Source organism: Poecilia reticulata, linkage group LG1 (assembly GCF_000633615.1).
Source record: "Poecilia reticulata strain Guanapo linkage group LG1, Guppy_female_1.0+MT, whole genome shotgun sequence".
Classification (NCBI taxonomy): domain Eukaryota; kingdom Metazoa; phylum Chordata; class Actinopteri; order Cyprinodontiformes; family Poeciliidae; genus Poecilia; species Poecilia reticulata.
Genome location: NC_024331.1, coordinates 23,278,975 through 23,295,080, shown reverse-complemented (window position 1 = coordinate 23,295,080; position 16,106 = coordinate 23,278,975). Strand labels below are relative to the sequence as shown.

The following is a 16,106-nucleotide window of genomic DNA, read 5'->3' as shown; positions in this document are numbered from 1 at the left end:
TATCCTCCAATCACTTCAATCGAACCGTTGTTGGTACGGTGACTAAAGGAACTGTTTTGCTGAGCTCTCCAACGTGTATATTCAGCCTGAACTCAGGTAAATACGATTAAACTTACTCTAGTTAAATTGTAACTGTCACGCAGTGTTCCGTTGTTGTTAGTAAATGAAAGCACTGGAAAAGTAATTTTCTTTGAAAAACATAGTCGACGTGTCTTTTATCCTGAGGTGAATAAAGTTGTCAAGTCAACAAACATGCTAATGCTAGCCTGCTAAGTTAACAGCATGGAGTATTGAAATTATTTGGGGCCCGTTGTAGTCATTAATAAGGTTGTATGTTCTCTCATATTTGGAGATATCTTCTTTGAACCTTTTTTGTTTTGTGTTGCTCGCACAGACTTTATAAAGCTTGTGTAAAATGGGTCGACGCAAGTCTAAAAGAAAGCCTCCTCCAAAGAAGAAGATGACAGGGGATCTGGAAACTCAGTTCACCTGCCCCTTCTGCAACCACGAGAAGTCATGTGATGTCAAAATGTAAAACACTATACGTTCATCTGATCTGAAGTTCTTTTGATTTGTTTCGGCTGGGTTCTAACTTGTCTCATTGTTACAGGGAGAGAAGCAGGAACACTGGAGTAATATCATGCTCTGTCTGTTTGGAGGAGTTCCAGACTCCCATTACCTGTATCCTTTTCACCAAGTGGATTATAGCTTGGTTGTTATGGTCCTCTTCTTAAAAAGAAACAAAACAGTAGTGATTTGAAGAACCACTGCTGACTTTAATGTGTTTTTTCATTTTATAGTGATGGGAAATTTGACTCGTTTAAGAGACCTGGTTCTTGTGCTTTGGCTCTTTAAAAAAAGCCATCGTTTTCTATTCCCATATGGATCCTCAATTTTTTTTGTTTTGTTTTGTTCTTAAATTAACATCTTATTTTAAAAAAAAATAACATTAAATAAATTACTCATTTACAAAACATTCATTCTATTCAGTGTTTGTTATTTTTTAAATTGATTATTATACTCCATGGAACACAGTGCTGCAGAAAATACATTCTAGAAGAGGCAGCTTGAGATTTTAACCTTGTATACTCTACAGTCTGCTTTTGCTAATGACGCAATTTAAATAGCATCTAAATTTAACATCTTCCTCATATTTCTAATTTTCTCACTTTTCCAGCTTGTTGTCTTTTATTCATTGTTCTGTCTCACTCCATAGCATCTCCCTCCCGCCTGTTTGCTTCTCTCTTTGTGTGTGTGCTGTGTCTGTAGCCCGCTGCCCCTCCCATTCCTGCTCAGAGAGGCCACATATCTGCTGTTTGTGATAAATATTACAAGGAAGGGGGGGGGGGAGGAAAAACAGCAGCTCTGATCCTTTTCTACATATGCAGAACTGGTTCTTTGAGTTGGTTTGTTTATGATCTGCTTGAAGATTGGTTTGTTTTAATGCGGGAAGAGGTCTGAAAAAGGGTTGTTGTTTTGTTTTTTATGTTGTTGTTGAAAAATTCATTTAGTTCAGCCCTTCACTGGTTATTGCCTCCGTCTATCCACCTCGTGGCTGGAACCCGTCAGTCTGCTCTAAACCCACCAAGCATCGAGTAAACCTTTGGATTTTGCGACAGGTTGTCAGTTGTCCTCCTCCATCAAAGATGGTGGATTGCTTTTCTGGTGCCTTGGTTTTATGAAGCAGGTTTAGCCTTTTTCGGTTTTCTTAGAGATCTTGCTGAAGATTGTGCTCAAACGGTTCAATGAAGCTAGCTAATCAAGTCAGTAAATCAACCCGGGGTTACTGACGGTGGATATCTGTTCGCCATATAAAACAGGTGGAGCTGCAGTAAAAAGGACTTAACCAATGTAGCCGCCGTATCATTAAAGCGTGAAACCTTCTACCATTTTGTCAGGAATTTTATCATTGCTGTAAAAACAATCCCAACTGCTTTAAACCTCCCTTTGCACTAAATGATCTATCAAGGTGGAAATGTTTAAATCGAGCAGGTGGAGATACTATAAATGCCCAAGACTAAAGCATGCTGTGGTTGTTTTGTGACGTTAAACAGTTGTTAAAAGTTATAAGTACAAACACAAGTGTAGTAACACATGATAAACTCCAGCTCATGATGAATGAGATCTTTAAAGACGGAGGCATTTTAATTGATTGCTGGTTTTTAATCCTCAGCTTCCAGCATAAACTTTCAAAAAAATCATCCTCAGTTTTTGGTACATTTCAAAACGGCATCACTCGTTGAGGAGAAGAATAAAGGAGCGTAAGCAGTTTGTGTTCATGCACAAACTGCTTGTCATTGTTCTCTTTTTAAATGTACATTCTGAGGAGACTCATTGGTGGGAGAGCCGGTCCTTTTGTTTCTAATTCGGAAAGCTAACTTGCTCTATTGTTTAATTTAGATGAGCCCAAGTCCAGCCCTCAAAAGCTACTATCCTGCAACTTTTAGATACAAGTGGCTGAAATTGTCTCATCAGAATATCATTCAGCTCTGCAGAGGCCCAGTAATGAGGCATTCATTTGATTCAGGTGTAGAGGAGGCATGCCTCTAAAAGTTTCAGGATAGTAGCTATTGAGTAAGTTACCATGGTAACAGATCTAGATAAGCTGTTGACCAATTCAAGCAGAACATGAGTTTATCTTGATAAACCACTTTCCCTGCTTTGTAGCTTAGACCTCTGATCTTGTAGTTAGGAAATTATTATTGGCTGAATCGCGATCGCCTCATAACAGCTGGCAGCCTCTGACAAAGTGATCGTAATAACATCTACCCCACAATAACACTGAGTTCCCCACTTATTCTGTAATTTAACATTCTTCTACTTCAGGTGAGGGAATTATTCCTGCTGATATTTTTCCAGCCTTAATTAAAATAACGTGTGTTTTAATCAATTTTATAAAGATAAGTAATTAAATATTTGTACGTTTCCTGCATAATTTCTGCTAATTTCATTCCATATTATTTTCCAGTTGCTTTCTAACACGCGCACGCACACACACACACACACACACACACACACACACACACTCCATTTTGATTCTGATTTAGACCTGTTGACTATCTCTGGGTTATGACAAATTATGACCCTGATCACATCAAAACAACCCCAACACCTCCTGCTTTTTCTTTTTTTGTGTCATTTAAGCACATTTCTCTGCAGCAGAGGCCGCTTATAAAAGGGGAGTTCTTAGGCTATTAAAGCTGCTATGAAATATTCCTCTGTCCACTATCAATAAGTGTAAACTTGTATGTTTTTTTTGTTGTTGTTTTTTTTTATATACTGAAATAAAGAGTAAATCTGCAGCTAGATGGTACTCTCTGACATCTGTTCACAGATTCAGAATAATTAGAATTCTATCGATAATTAAGCATGTTCTACTTTTAAAGCCTAAGAAATGGCTTGGAAGCAGAAGTACTTTAAAATATTTTAATTGCAGTATTTCTTGTCATATGTTTAGCACTTTGTAGAATTATCTTTTCCTTAATCAGATTCTTCTCAGATCTGTCGGAGCCTGTAGATGTGTACAGTGACTGGATAGATGCCTGTGAAGTAGCCAATCAGTAGTCCTCGTGGAGCTGGACGCGCCTCAGGAAGCTGGAGAGGTTGAACACGCGTTAATAGGGCCGCGCCTATTCAGATCATGCTGCTTCAAGGATACAGTTGAAACGTTGAACCGTGATGTTTTGTGAATTTTTATGGTCAGTAAAGACATACAGCTCTGGTAGCAGCGGCCTCGCTTCAGACTCTTCAGCATAAACCTTGTTTGAGAAAAACAACTTTCATTCTGATCAAGTTTATTGTAAGATAGCCTACGACTTTAGCTTTAAATTAGATTTTATATAATTTTTCTGTGCAGGGTACCTTGGCTTTTCCTTGATACGGCAGGGCGGTTTTGTTTTTAAATGTAATATTTGGTGGCCCTGAAACAAATGTTTGCTTTTTAGATATTAAATTTTGAAATAAAGTAGGAATCGAGACATTTACTTTATCCTAACTGCTAGATATTGCAGATTCATAGTTTATGCAAAAAGTGCATAATTTGAAGAGGTCAAGTCCTTGCATTTAATTGTGAGATCAAAAAGTACTGGATGAAGTGTACTAAATTAACTCGCAACGATCAATTTATGCAAAGGTTTAAAAATTCAAGCTCTGCAGCTTTTTCATCTTAATCCCTCTGCAGGATCTCTTTGAATTGCAACATTGTCTTATTTACTGTATTAAAACTTGGAGCAGGTGGGAACTTAAAATGGATTTAGATGGAATTTAGATAAATGATGCTTTGAATTGGTAATTTTTGTCTTAAATGCTGCAGATTGCCAGTTAGTTTTTGTATAAATAAAGTAACCCATCATTACCTCTCGAGAGAGCATGATATCACCAGTTTTCTTCGCCAACACGACACAACACTGTTACAACACTCTGCCTCATCTTAAAGTACTGCAGGTTTAGGTCATCCAAACACAATAAAATGACTAAATGCAGAATAAAACCAGTTAAGAGGTAATTAGTTAAAGGTTCCTTATCCTTCACTTCATTGTTTTTGCTGGTTAGATGAAAGAATCTTGCCCTAAAATAGGGAAATTCAGAAAAGAGTATTTTTGCTTTGCTGAAATCTGTAATGCTGGTTGATTTTAAATGAATTTAATTGTAATGTTTTCAACTGTGATCAGTGAAATAAAGACTTCTTACTTGATGATATTCTGGTGTTTACTTTTACACGGAATCAACAAGATTTTGCGCATTCGAGCTGTTATTTTGTTGAGGTGAAATGATCGTACAGCTTTTAAGTTTAAAAATATTAAAGCACAACTTAGAACTTTATGGAAATGTTTTCTGATCCACACAAGTTAAAAAAAAAAAAAATATATATATATATAAACCATCACTAAAATTTGGATAAATGTCCTTGAGCAAGTAGCTGAGGAACCACTTGACTTTTTGCGTCCATGAGCATTATAAAAACTGAATATTTAACCACTCTTCCGGTCAGGACTGGCAGACCTTATTTACATTGGCACAAATAGGTTTTTAAGCAAAGTCTATAAATTTCCAAAAGCGCTGAGCTCAGGTCATTAGGGAAGCCTTCCAAAACTAACTGATTTGTTTTTAGGATCTTTGCCCTGTTGAAACACCAAACTGTGTCCATGTTTAGCCCCACATGACCTGAACTGTAACATTCAGGACGAGGTAAGTCACCTTTACAATCCAAAGAGCCAGAATTGTACATATTCCTACTAAAATATATAAATTCTATTTTGACCTTATAAACCTCTGACTTAAAACTTTACTTAAATGGAATATTCCATAGTTTTAGTAAGATAAGAACATAGCTTGCAACAGGTTGATAAAAGAATGTTCTCCATCAGCACTGTTCTTCTGTTGTGGGATTTTTATGTCAAGATTAAATGAAAGTGCCTTTTTTGTTTAATATTTCAGGATATCGCTCAGCTCTGTCTTGTTTCTGGCCAATCTTAGTCTGAGCCACATGTAACTCCAGAGCAGCAGGTTTCAGACGTCTGCCCGAGATCAAAGATGGTCTTTTAGGATTTTAACAAACAACCCGAGAACCACCAAAAGTCAAGTTGATCATAAACTGTGAGACACTATAATGGAAGCGTCATCACTGTTGACAGTGAATCAGACCTAGAAAAAAAAGCACTTGCTCCAAAATAAACACCTTGAAACCGCACATTTACAGCCACATTTAAGGTCAGATAAAACACAAATTGAGCTATTTGGTAACGATAACCAGAAGGTGTCTAGGCAAGGCTTTTATGCTTTACTTTTCTTTTTTTTACTTAGTACCATCTTTTTATATGATGATGGCACACCTGGGTGTTTCAGCAGGACAATCATCCAAAACACACATCAAATCTGTGTTACTGCTGATGTCTGGGATGTCCCAGACCTCAGCTCTATTAAAAATGTACTGAGGTTGAAAACCTGAGCCATGCAGGGAACCCGATCGGTTTAAATCGACCGCATCAGTTCTTCCAAACAGAAAAGTTAAATATCCAGAAATCCTGCCAAACCTTGTTGATGGCTTCAAATTTTGTTGGTTTGCCTGTGACTTACTAAGTACATTTAACAAAAAAATGTTTGTGGAGGTGTATGTACTGTACATATTTAAGCCTACATGCAGAATTTTTAACCTTTGCGGATTACAGAAAGTCGACCTAAAATTCAAACATTACACCGTTTCTTTTAAATCCCCACTTAGTTTCATTATTCTTCCCAAAAAAGCAACAATTCAAATGCTTCATTAAAAATCCAAATTTAATACATTCAGAGAAGAAGATGGCTGTGGGTAAACTTCTGACCTGAACTGATAAAGACAACAAAACTCAGTCCTGTTAATACCATTCAGTTTAAATCTGTCATGCACTTCAGACATAAAAACGCCTCTTTTTTTTTCTTCTTTCTTTTTCTTTCTAGTAAAACAACATCTGCACAATGGAGGCTGTCTTGACTCCATGATCTAGAATAGAAAACGTAGAAAAAACACATCTTCCAACAGCTACATGCTGATGTTACATTTCAATATGCTAAAGGAGGTCTTTGAATGCCAATCTACTGTCCTGAGGCATCTGTGACTGTTGCACGTTTTCAGGAGCCCATTCATCCCCACGGAGCACAGAATGTAGCAGAAATGAAAGAAGGCAGTGTAGTGGGGTTGTGCACCAGACAGGCCTGAGTGATAATAGATGAGATGTTGAGTGCTTGCCTGGGCTCTCCACCCAGGAGGAGTGTGTCCATGCATGCATGCGCTGCGGCGTGCATTGTGTTCGATGATGGACCCCAGCTGGAGAGGTATTGACAGCGCCTTATGAAACATGCTGGAGGATGATTACAATGGAGAATGATTATCACTCAGCTTCTCCTGCTCCCTCCCCCTCTCTCCTCCTCCGTCTCTCGCTCCTTCTTTTCGCCTCTCCCATTCAGCACGCGAGGTCAAGTGTCACTCTGTCTCCCTGTTGTCAAGGCTGCCAATCAACCCACACAGCGAGTCCGGGGCAACTGTTGCCAGGGAAACAGAGCGATTTTGGTTGCTAGGCACCTGGAGCTGTGCTCACAATAGTCATTTTGTTGCTTGGGAGCAACATACACGCGCTTGCATAAACACACACATAGCCACGGAAAGCGCTCTCCCCTAATCAACAAGTTCACGGAGCGTCAGAGGGAAATTTGCGTTAATTATGATTACATACTGTCACAGATTTGCTTACACATTGGAAAGAAATCATGCAAGTGTATTTGACGGGAGCGTAATCTATCCTCAGGCTGATGCTGACAAATTGCTGAATTTGCAAACGGATGCTGATCTTCTAATTTATAATACTTTAGCAATAATGCTAATGCTCCGAAAATGTTATTCCGGATGTTTTATTCCACCATCTCAGCCGCCTGATTAATCAGCGAGCCCAAACGTCCCAAGAATTCTTCAAACCCACACCCTGGACCTGATCAATAAAAGACATAAACATCCATCACTGTGACCAAAAATAGTTACCCATAAAAGCAGTCAATCCCTCAAACCCCCCTCCGCCCTCCAGGCGTACGGACCCAGTGAACCTTCACGCAGCATCGCATGTGTGCTGAAATGGACGGGATCTATCCATGTGCCTGTTGTCATGAGCCTCCATCAAACCCCGCTGTTTCCCTGCTGGCATGTAGATCCCGTGTTTGTGTCAGCGCGAGTCTGATTCTGCATCATGACAGCCAGTCGACTGAGTCAAAATGCTGAAATGTCAGCCACGGGTGCAAGCTTTACATGTCCTCATGTGTTACTGTCTCCTGTTGCTGCAGCTACTGGCATCAAACTAGCACTTTTTTTATTTATTTTTTTTACTCCTTTAATAAGATTTGAGCTGGAGAGTGAGGTGGGGGGGGATGGACGGGGGGATCGAAGAGCAGGGAGGGGGGTGGTGTGGATGGGCTCGTGGCTGAGCAAAATTCTCAGGGACCGTGTCTGGAAATTTAAAGCGTTCTTGTTTGGAATGAATATGGACATAAAAACGACAAAAGGCAGCTATTAAATGGTGAGACTATGACATCGCTTGTGAATGACAAGAGTAGATAATCAAAAGATTTAATGTGCAATGGTGAAGACTTTTTGAGATAAGCTCCCAGAACGGCCTGGGTTTTAGCTCAGCAGCGGGGTGCAAAGCTTCTGATGAGGGAGCTGCTGAACGCACCAGCTCCACAGGTGGACAGAGTGACATGGCGGATAACACCTCGTCAGTGGCTGAATTCAATTGAGACTCCTGGCAAGCCCCGATTGCTTCTTACTTTGCCTTGCAAAAGTAATCACTTCCGTTTAACTTTTGTGTCACATTTTGTCACATTACAGCCACAAAGCTCATTGTATCTTCTTGGCTAGTTTTGGCTTGTGTTTCTCAGAAGGATGTGCAGCGCTAGCTTTCAGATACACCTGGGATTTTTCTTGAATGCCAGAAAGTTTTAGTCTCATCTGATCAAAACGCCTTCTGCCACGTTTTTTTTTTTTTTTTTTTGCTGTGTTCCCCTACATGGCTTGAGGCGAACCGGACTTGTTCTGGTTCTTATGGCCAACAAATCATATCGACACATCATCGACAGATTTTCCTGACTGGGCTGTGAATCTCTGCTGCTCCTCCAGAGTTACAATGATTCTGCTTCTCTGATCTTGAATGAATGAACCAAAGTTTATTTAGGGGTGTCGGAGCAAAAGCACGGCCCACTTCTCGGAATTTTAATTGTGAAAATGTTAACGTTTTTATAAAATGTCTCCCTTCACTTCACAATTATGCACTAGTTTGTGCATAATTGGGCACAAAGTACACAGTCGTTGGGATTTTATAAGAGATCCCAATAATAATCCCAATAAACCTAATTGAAGTTTGTGGCTACAATGTGACAAAATGCAGAAAACCTCAAGGTGTACGAGTACTCCTACAAGGCAAGGTAATTCAAAAACCTGATTGACCAAACATTTCCATTCGTTCCTTCCCTTATATGTTTGGACTCTGCAGCGCTACAGAACAGATCTCCGCATCAGATCCAGTGTTGATGATAAAGCTTCCCCTCGACTACGCGTATTCTCAAGCAATAACATCCACATCTGTATTATCAACCCAAGAATACCCGTGGTCGAGACCGGAGCACAAAATGCCCGCCTCCACCCACGCTTCCACTCCTTTCTCACTCCATTCAGCTCCTTTATTTTTTTCTTCCTCTTCTGTATTATCCTTTCAGCTCCTGAATCAGATTACATCGTAGAGGCGAATCTTTAAGGACAGCACCTGTGATAAAAGGAGACAAAAGAGATGATATTTAGCCTTGAGTGGCAATGCAGCAGCAGCAGCATTCACAACTTAAGCCCACTGCTAGAGTACTAATTAGATTGTACGCTTTATGTATGTCCACACACATTAAGAGATCACACTGCCATCAGCTCTTCCTCACATCAAGCCACCGTTTAGCCAAGCACTCGGGGAGAGGACAGGATCACCAATTATCTGCAAGGTGTCAGGAATTGCTACTCTCCAGTGAGGGGGAGGGAGCGATTACCAACAGCGGATGATGTACATAACAGATGCTCAGCCCTCACCTATTGTCTTCCTTCTTTCCCAACTTCCAGCTCCTTTCCAGGAAAAAAAAAAATCCACAATCCTTCTGCCTTCCTTACTCCGTCCCATGGAGAATAAGCCAGACTCTTCCCAATCCACACTTGCCAATTAGAGACACAGTAGCTGTCAGCTGAGGAGGAGAAAAGATGGGAGGAGGAGAGGCACTGGAAAAAGAGAGGAAGGGAGTTTGCATCAGCACCACAGTCAGCTCCTCCTGGAAAACTCCAGCCTCAGTTTACAAACAGGGCATGACGGTCTTCCTCCTTTATTCCCCCACTCCTTCTCACTTTTCCTCTTAACCTTTCCCCTCTAATCACGCTGATCCGTCTGCCGCCTCTTTCCCGCCCCTGCCCCGTGTTTGCTCTCTCATCGTCTGGACGGCTGCTTGTTTATCCGTCCAGACACATCCAGCACATCCCCTTCACGCTATCAGGAAGCCTGACTCTCCTGCAAAAATTCCTCTGAGACCCTTAACTTGCTGTCACTTAGAAGACCTCAACGTCTCGCTCATTACCTATAGCCCCCTTGGTCTTCCTCTCCTCATCTCCCTTCCCTCTTTCTTGCCTCTTCCTCCGCCCCAACTGTCCACGTCCGGCCTGCCGGTGATGGCAACTCGTGTGGACGTGTCTTCTGTTCTCACCACGAGCTGTGAAGAGATGTAGGGAGGTGTCACAGATCTGGTGTAAAAATACACCCCGCTGCTGCCCGGCTCACCCCGCAGGAGCGGCCGTGTGTCTGCTCTGTGTCACCGGGAACGTCTCGGTCTGATCTGCAAACACTTTCCAGTGTGGTACATCGAGGTTAAGCTATGATAACATGACACTCACGTGGGCGTGCCTGGAGCAGCAGTTCTGACACATTCACGCAAGCTGATCATGTACCCACATATTTATGATTCTCTACCTTCTTCCTCACCCACCCCAATAATATATTTATAGACTGGTAAGAAGTTTATTTGATGCCGAAAGACATCTGGTTTGCATCTATAAGAAAATCCATTTCCTGAATTGACTTGATTGAAAGCGAACTGGCTCCAGCTGGAGGGCCTAATGAAAGAAAATCGGTCTGTGTTTCATATTTATGTCTGACGCAAACAGACTTATCAATCATTTTATGTACCTGGTATTTGGAGTAGGACGCAGAATTACAAGTGACTGAGCCTGGAGGCAAAGACGAGACGGGCTTGTGATGGAAACAGAAGCAGAGCGGATGCTGGGCCTGCTGCTTGCACATTATTGCTTAATTGTTTGGAACTAAAGGCCCTGTTATGAGCATGTTTATGCTTTTGCCTGCAACAGCAAATCCTTCCGGTCATTTCTGCCACGCTGTTGAGTCTAATAGTCACTACATATAAAAAATAAAATAAAAAATAAGTGACCCATTCGTAGCTGTTCTAATGAATTTATGCTGGAGTCCAGAATTAGCAGATCCTCTCTACATTTACCAAACTTCGGACTGCAGAACCCCAGATTTAGGAGAAGCACTCCACCTGGGAAACCGTCACTTTTGATTCCCCACCCAGAGCTTGCTATATTAAAAAGCTGCCATATTTTTTGAACAAATCAAAATCCATCTCAAGGACGGAACTTCCTGTTAGAAATAACATCTGCCTCCACCTGGCAAAGCAAATATGAGATTTTATTATCATCCTCAGAAATGAAGGTGTGTGCTTTAAGCTTAACACCCTGTTGTATTTATGCCTGAGGCTCATTTTTTTGATCATGAAAAGGGATGCAGTTCTTCGGTTGTTCCCTTGCACTGTTGACAGAGCCAGCTAAAAAGTATGGACAACACTTGGTTACAAAAGTGCTAAAGATTGTTTGTGTAATACAATATTGAGGACAGTAAGCGCTGACAAAATACGACCATTAACCGTTAGCCACGAGGGAGCAAACATTAGCTTGCAGTGTTCAGCTAACAGCTAATAAAAGGGCAATTTACGTTTCATTTTAATAATAATTAAACTGATTATTTCTATGTGAAACAGAGATTTTTTAAAAGCATAGTTTGAGATGAACAAATCCTTTATTCTCTAACAGCGAGACATTCAGGAGCATTTTCTATGCATTTCTGTCAGAAGCTCCACCTTAAAATTAGACAAGCATAAGTAACATAATATATAAACTGGTAAAATTCTTATCATTCTGCACTGTTTAACAGTCCTTTATTACATAGTTTATTTGAATTGAGAAACCTTTATCCTATTTGTGAAAAACTAATCAGGTGAAATCACATCTTGTCTTGTTTTCTTGAGCAGAGTATTGAATATCATCTCATCTAATGGCCTGGATGCATCATGGCCACAAATTGCATTGAAACTGCTTCGGATAATTATCTAGTCGACAAATTAACGACAAAGTGTACATACAGGCCTCGTCTACATGAAAATAGAGGTTTTATGGTATTTTTTTTTCCTTTTTGAAAACTTAATTTTAAGAACAGCGTGCTTGAATCAAGACACGTCTTCATTCAGACAAAAGTTGCATGTCAGAAAATCAATGCAAGTTGCTTTAGTGCTAACAGCTGTTAGCAATACCAGCTAATAACAATGTATTACTCTCTCTTCTATTACTCTATTGTGTTTGTTTGCAGAGTTAAGAAGCAATAGAAGCTGTATTGTTCTATGTGTGGCTTAATGTAATATGAGTTGCAAGAATTACAAATAAACTATATGATTCTGCAAATGTTTGGGCTCTAAGATCTGGTTTGTATTTGTGAATTCATTGCCTTAAAACAGTCAGACATGTAAATCACAGGGATATGGGCTATGAAGTGAAGCAAACATTTATTTAAAAGCTAAAAAGAAAAAGAAAAAAAAAGCTATTTTGAGGCCCCCCATGAAAGGCCACCACCAGGCTTCTGCCCCAGTGAGCCCTTGTTAAAGTCCGGCCCTGCCAGTACAGATGACTCCAAGTTGGCCTACTGGCCCAGATAACCAAACAACCACACACTGTAAAATCGCACATAGCCAGCAGCACCTGTTTTCTACGTGACATGCGTGGGTTATCAAGCTTTCTTTGTTTGTAAATACATCCGCTCCCACTGACAAGGAGATCCCAGTTCAGATGCCATGGTGGCAGGCGTGGACTGAATCCCTAACCCTTCAGCAGGAGAGTGTGAACGGGATTCAAAACCAACATGCTTTCCATCCAGCAGGCTACAGAAAGGAAGAAGACGCGCTGCGGTGAAACACTGAGAGCTGGAAGCAGGTGTATCTCCCTGCAAGACGCTTGATAGGCATTTTGGTGGGGATGCTGCTGGGACCAACCTGTTTAGTTATCAAACCACAAAGCGTGCCAGCATCCCACTGATCACTGATAGGGCGTCAGTGCCGCGATTTAAACGGTTTCATCCGTAATCTTTAAATCTAGTTTCTTCACTTCCACGATTATAGAGAAAGGCTGTTTAGTCACGATTACAACATCCTAAAGTGCTGGAATCCACGCTTATCAGCTGAGGCAAAATCTGATTTTATGAAAGGGGAGAAGAAAAAAAAAATCATCACTTACCGCTTGGTCCACGTTTACGCTGCTCCCGCGGAGAAGCCGTTCTTAATGCCACGCACTGTTTCCACGCTGAAGTCAGAGAATAGGTTATACTGTGCAGGGAAACGCCCCCCGCCACCCCCTTCTCCCACCACCACACCTCCACCCCTTCCTCTCCTCTCCATCCATGCTATTCCTTTCTTCACTGTGCGCGTCTCCTCCCGCTAGTGGGAGAATCACATAACCACTCCTTTTTTTTTTTCGTTCCTCTTTTTTTTTTTTTCCCGCGGAATGGAAGGGATGAATGGAGCGATGACGACTCTGCAGGTGCTGTAGCAACAGCAGCATCCTTTGCAATGCAACTCATCTGCAACCTCTCACCTCTCTCCTCCCCCGCCTCTACTCTAATCACACTCTCATCCTCTCTCTCTCTCTCTCTCTCTCTCTCTCTCTCTCTCTCTCTCTCTCTCTCTCTCTCTGGTCCATCCCAGTAGAGCGTGGTCCTATAGCGCAGCGGCGGCAGCTCCAGAGGTGGGGTTTGGCTACTTCCAAGTCATGATGGAGTATAGGCTAACACAGAGTTCAGGGTTAATACAATGAATGCACCTCTGCGGATGGGTGATTAATTTGTCTCACTGACCACACACACACACACACACACAGAGAGAGAGAGAGAGAGAGAGAGAGCAACAGAACACTGTCCTTTTTTTTCCAACTGGAGAGCATTTCAGGACATGAATGTTTTTTTTTTTCTTCACACAAAATGCTAAGGATTTATTTTATAGCCCCACATTATAACCTTTGTTGCATTAGTCACAGTTGACAGAGCTTTAAATTACTAAGCAATTACATAAAGCGCTGTAAGTTAAGGATGCAGAGCTGTGAAAAAGTATTTGTACCATTACCAATTTGTTTGCTGTTTGTCACACTGAAGCATTTCAGATTATCAAATCATTTTTAACATAAACCCAACCAAAAAGTAGGAGCTATCCTAACATACCTTGTGTAAATAGGATTCCTTCCGCACACAGTCCAAAAACATGACTCTCCAAAGTGCTATTAGGTATCAGCGTTTGTGTGTATTGTGTGTCTCTGTTGCTCGGGATAGAAAATGGATGGATGGAAATTCATACTCAGCAACAATGTTTGGAATATCATCTGTCCATTGTGACTTTATAATCTATTATTGGAGTCAGGATGTGAAGGATTAATATAACTGCACTAGTTTGAATTTACTATTTAGCAGCTCAAAGGCTAATGTTATCTTTAGTGGACAAACTTGTTCTCTTGCCTGACTCAGTGGAATCAACATGTTTAAACAGCAACATCTTACCATCTTATAATTTATTATGATCTTCTGGAATGGTTCAGTGAGGAGGTCTCATCAGGTCGCAGTTTAATTCAAAATGGCGGTCTGTGAATAATGATAAAGTCTTCATGTGTCTTTTGTCACTCAACAACCTGCATCACAATTTTGACTCAAACTCTGTAGCTTGTGGTACAAAAGTATAAACCACACATTTGAATAAAACATAAAAGCCGGCAAGTTTTACAGTGCAGACTTCAGATATTGGCGAGTTCTTATGAGTGTGAATTATGCGTGCATAAAAGACTTTGAAGCTCAAGGGATGATGTTATATATTTTTTAAAATTTAGATTATATGCCTCTTCTTATGGCAGAGGCATATAACCACTGAGTCAGAGAACAGCTTGAGCACCTAGAACAAAACAAAGCAATAAAACAAAAGTTATCTGTCAGGTTTGCAACAAGTATCCATTGTGTGTAAATGCTGGGTCTCCATGTGTTATGGAAAGTGTGCATACTCTTTAAAGAACATGGCTGCTGACACATAAGTTTGTATATAATTATAAAATTATATTCTGCACTAATTGAAAGGTTTTGATGCACATTCCATTTTTTTTCAGACATGAATTGCATTTGATCCTCCAATTCAAAATCTAAAAACTCTGTTTGAACTCTGAACTGGGAGATACTCACTTAGCATAAATTCTTCGATAATATCAGAATCTTTATTTTTATTTTTTTGCCTGAAATTACTAAAATGAACACATTTGTTAAATTTGCAAAGCTAGTTTTGCATCAAGACCACCAGAGACAAGCTCGAAAACTGCATTGTACAGATGGCAAAAAGAAATATTCTTCTATCTTCTTTGGTTATGTCTAATCGATCCATGAAACACAACACAGGTGAACAGCTGACATTTTGGCAACATTCCCGATATTTGAGTTTCCTCGGTTTAAAGGTAACGACTGAACTCTTGCCATGCAGTAGCAGACTTCCACTGTCTATAAAAAAAATCCAGTCTCAGCAACTTTATAGCAGTTTATGCAAAAGCTATTTTATGAATCTTCAATTTATCATGATGTTTGCATTGGCCTGTGTGAAATGTGCTGAGAATGGAACACGTGGACTTCGAGAGCAGGTGGATTGACTGCTTATAAACCTGTAAGAAAACATACTTTCAAAAAAACAAAAAAACAGACCTATCTCTGTATGAAAGTGTCCATCTGCTGTAGTTTTTGACACCTGACACTTTTTTCTAAGCCAATATTGCATAATGTGCTGTCATTGTGTTGTACTGGAGATGAAATGAATAAAAATGCAGCCAAATTTAAAAAATAATATTAAAAGACCTTCAAGAAGCATAGGCAGCTAGTGACCTAGACACCCACATATAGGATCATAAAAAACAGTTTTATGACGGTAAAACTGTCATAACACCCTGAGTGATGCAGTATGGGTGTCGTGCCAATTTTTCTTTTTTTTTTTTTCTTTCACTCAGGTTTTTGTATATAGATTCATGTTAGAAAGGGTTTAGTTATTCTGTGTGGTAATGGGATGTAACACACATGGTGCTGAAATCATAATGACCATGTCTTTAAGGATGTTTCCTGCTCAGTTAAATTTCCTGAGGTATATATGTCTGTGTGTGTGTGTGTGTGTGTATGTACATGTGTGTTCCTACTCCTGCTCCTACATCTAATGGGGTC

The 16,106-nt window shown here is 40.4% G+C and overlaps 1 protein-coding gene and 1 long non-coding RNA gene across 4 annotated transcripts; one reads left to right on the top strand and one right to left on the bottom strand.

The window, feature by feature from the left end:
• The first annotated feature begins 4 nt into the window (after nt 1–4).
• LOC103468483 (transcription elongation factor 1 homolog) lies at nt 5–4,694 on the top strand. The gene is made up of 4 exons (XM_008415601.2): nt 5–96; nt 395–531; nt 611–681; nt 3,500–4,694. The coding sequence occupies exons 2-4, from the start codon at nt 416–418 to the stop codon at nt 3,562–3,564; spliced, it is 252 nt and encodes an 83-aa protein (XP_008413823.1). The 5' UTR covers nt 5–96; nt 395–415; the 3' UTR covers nt 3,565–4,694.
• A 1,564-nt stretch (nt 4,695–6,258) lies between these two features.
• Nucleotides 6,259–13,500, bottom strand: LOC103468532 (uncharacterized). Of its 3 annotated transcripts, XR_534229.2 has the most exons (4): nt 13,118–13,500; nt 10,123–10,254; nt 9,590–9,772; nt 6,259–9,281 (listed from the first exon to the last, which is right to left on the bottom strand). It is a non-coding gene; the product is annotated as an uncharacterized LOC103468532 (long non-coding RNA). The 3 variants fall into 3 exon arrangements; XR_001777378.1 differs by lacking the exon at nt 9,590–9,772; XR_001777237.1 differs by lacking the exons at nt 9,590–9,772; nt 10,123–10,254.
• Between the last annotated feature and the right edge of the window lie 2,606 nt (nt 13,501–16,106).

Excerpts from the sequence above, each read along its gene's own strand:
- LOC103468483 (XM_008415601.2), top strand. The coding sequence starts at position 416 with ATGGGTCGACGCAAGTCTAAAAGAAAGCCTCCTCCAAAGAAGAAGATG. Across the intron at positions 532-610 it reads AAGTCATGTGATGTCAAAAT|GGAGAGAAGCAGGAACACTG; the intron begins GTAAAACACTAT and ends TCATTGTTACAG. Across the intron at positions 682-3,499 it reads GTTCCAGACTCCCATTACCT|ATCTGTCGGAGCCTGTAGAT; the intron begins GTATCCTTTTCA and ends GATTCTTCTCAG.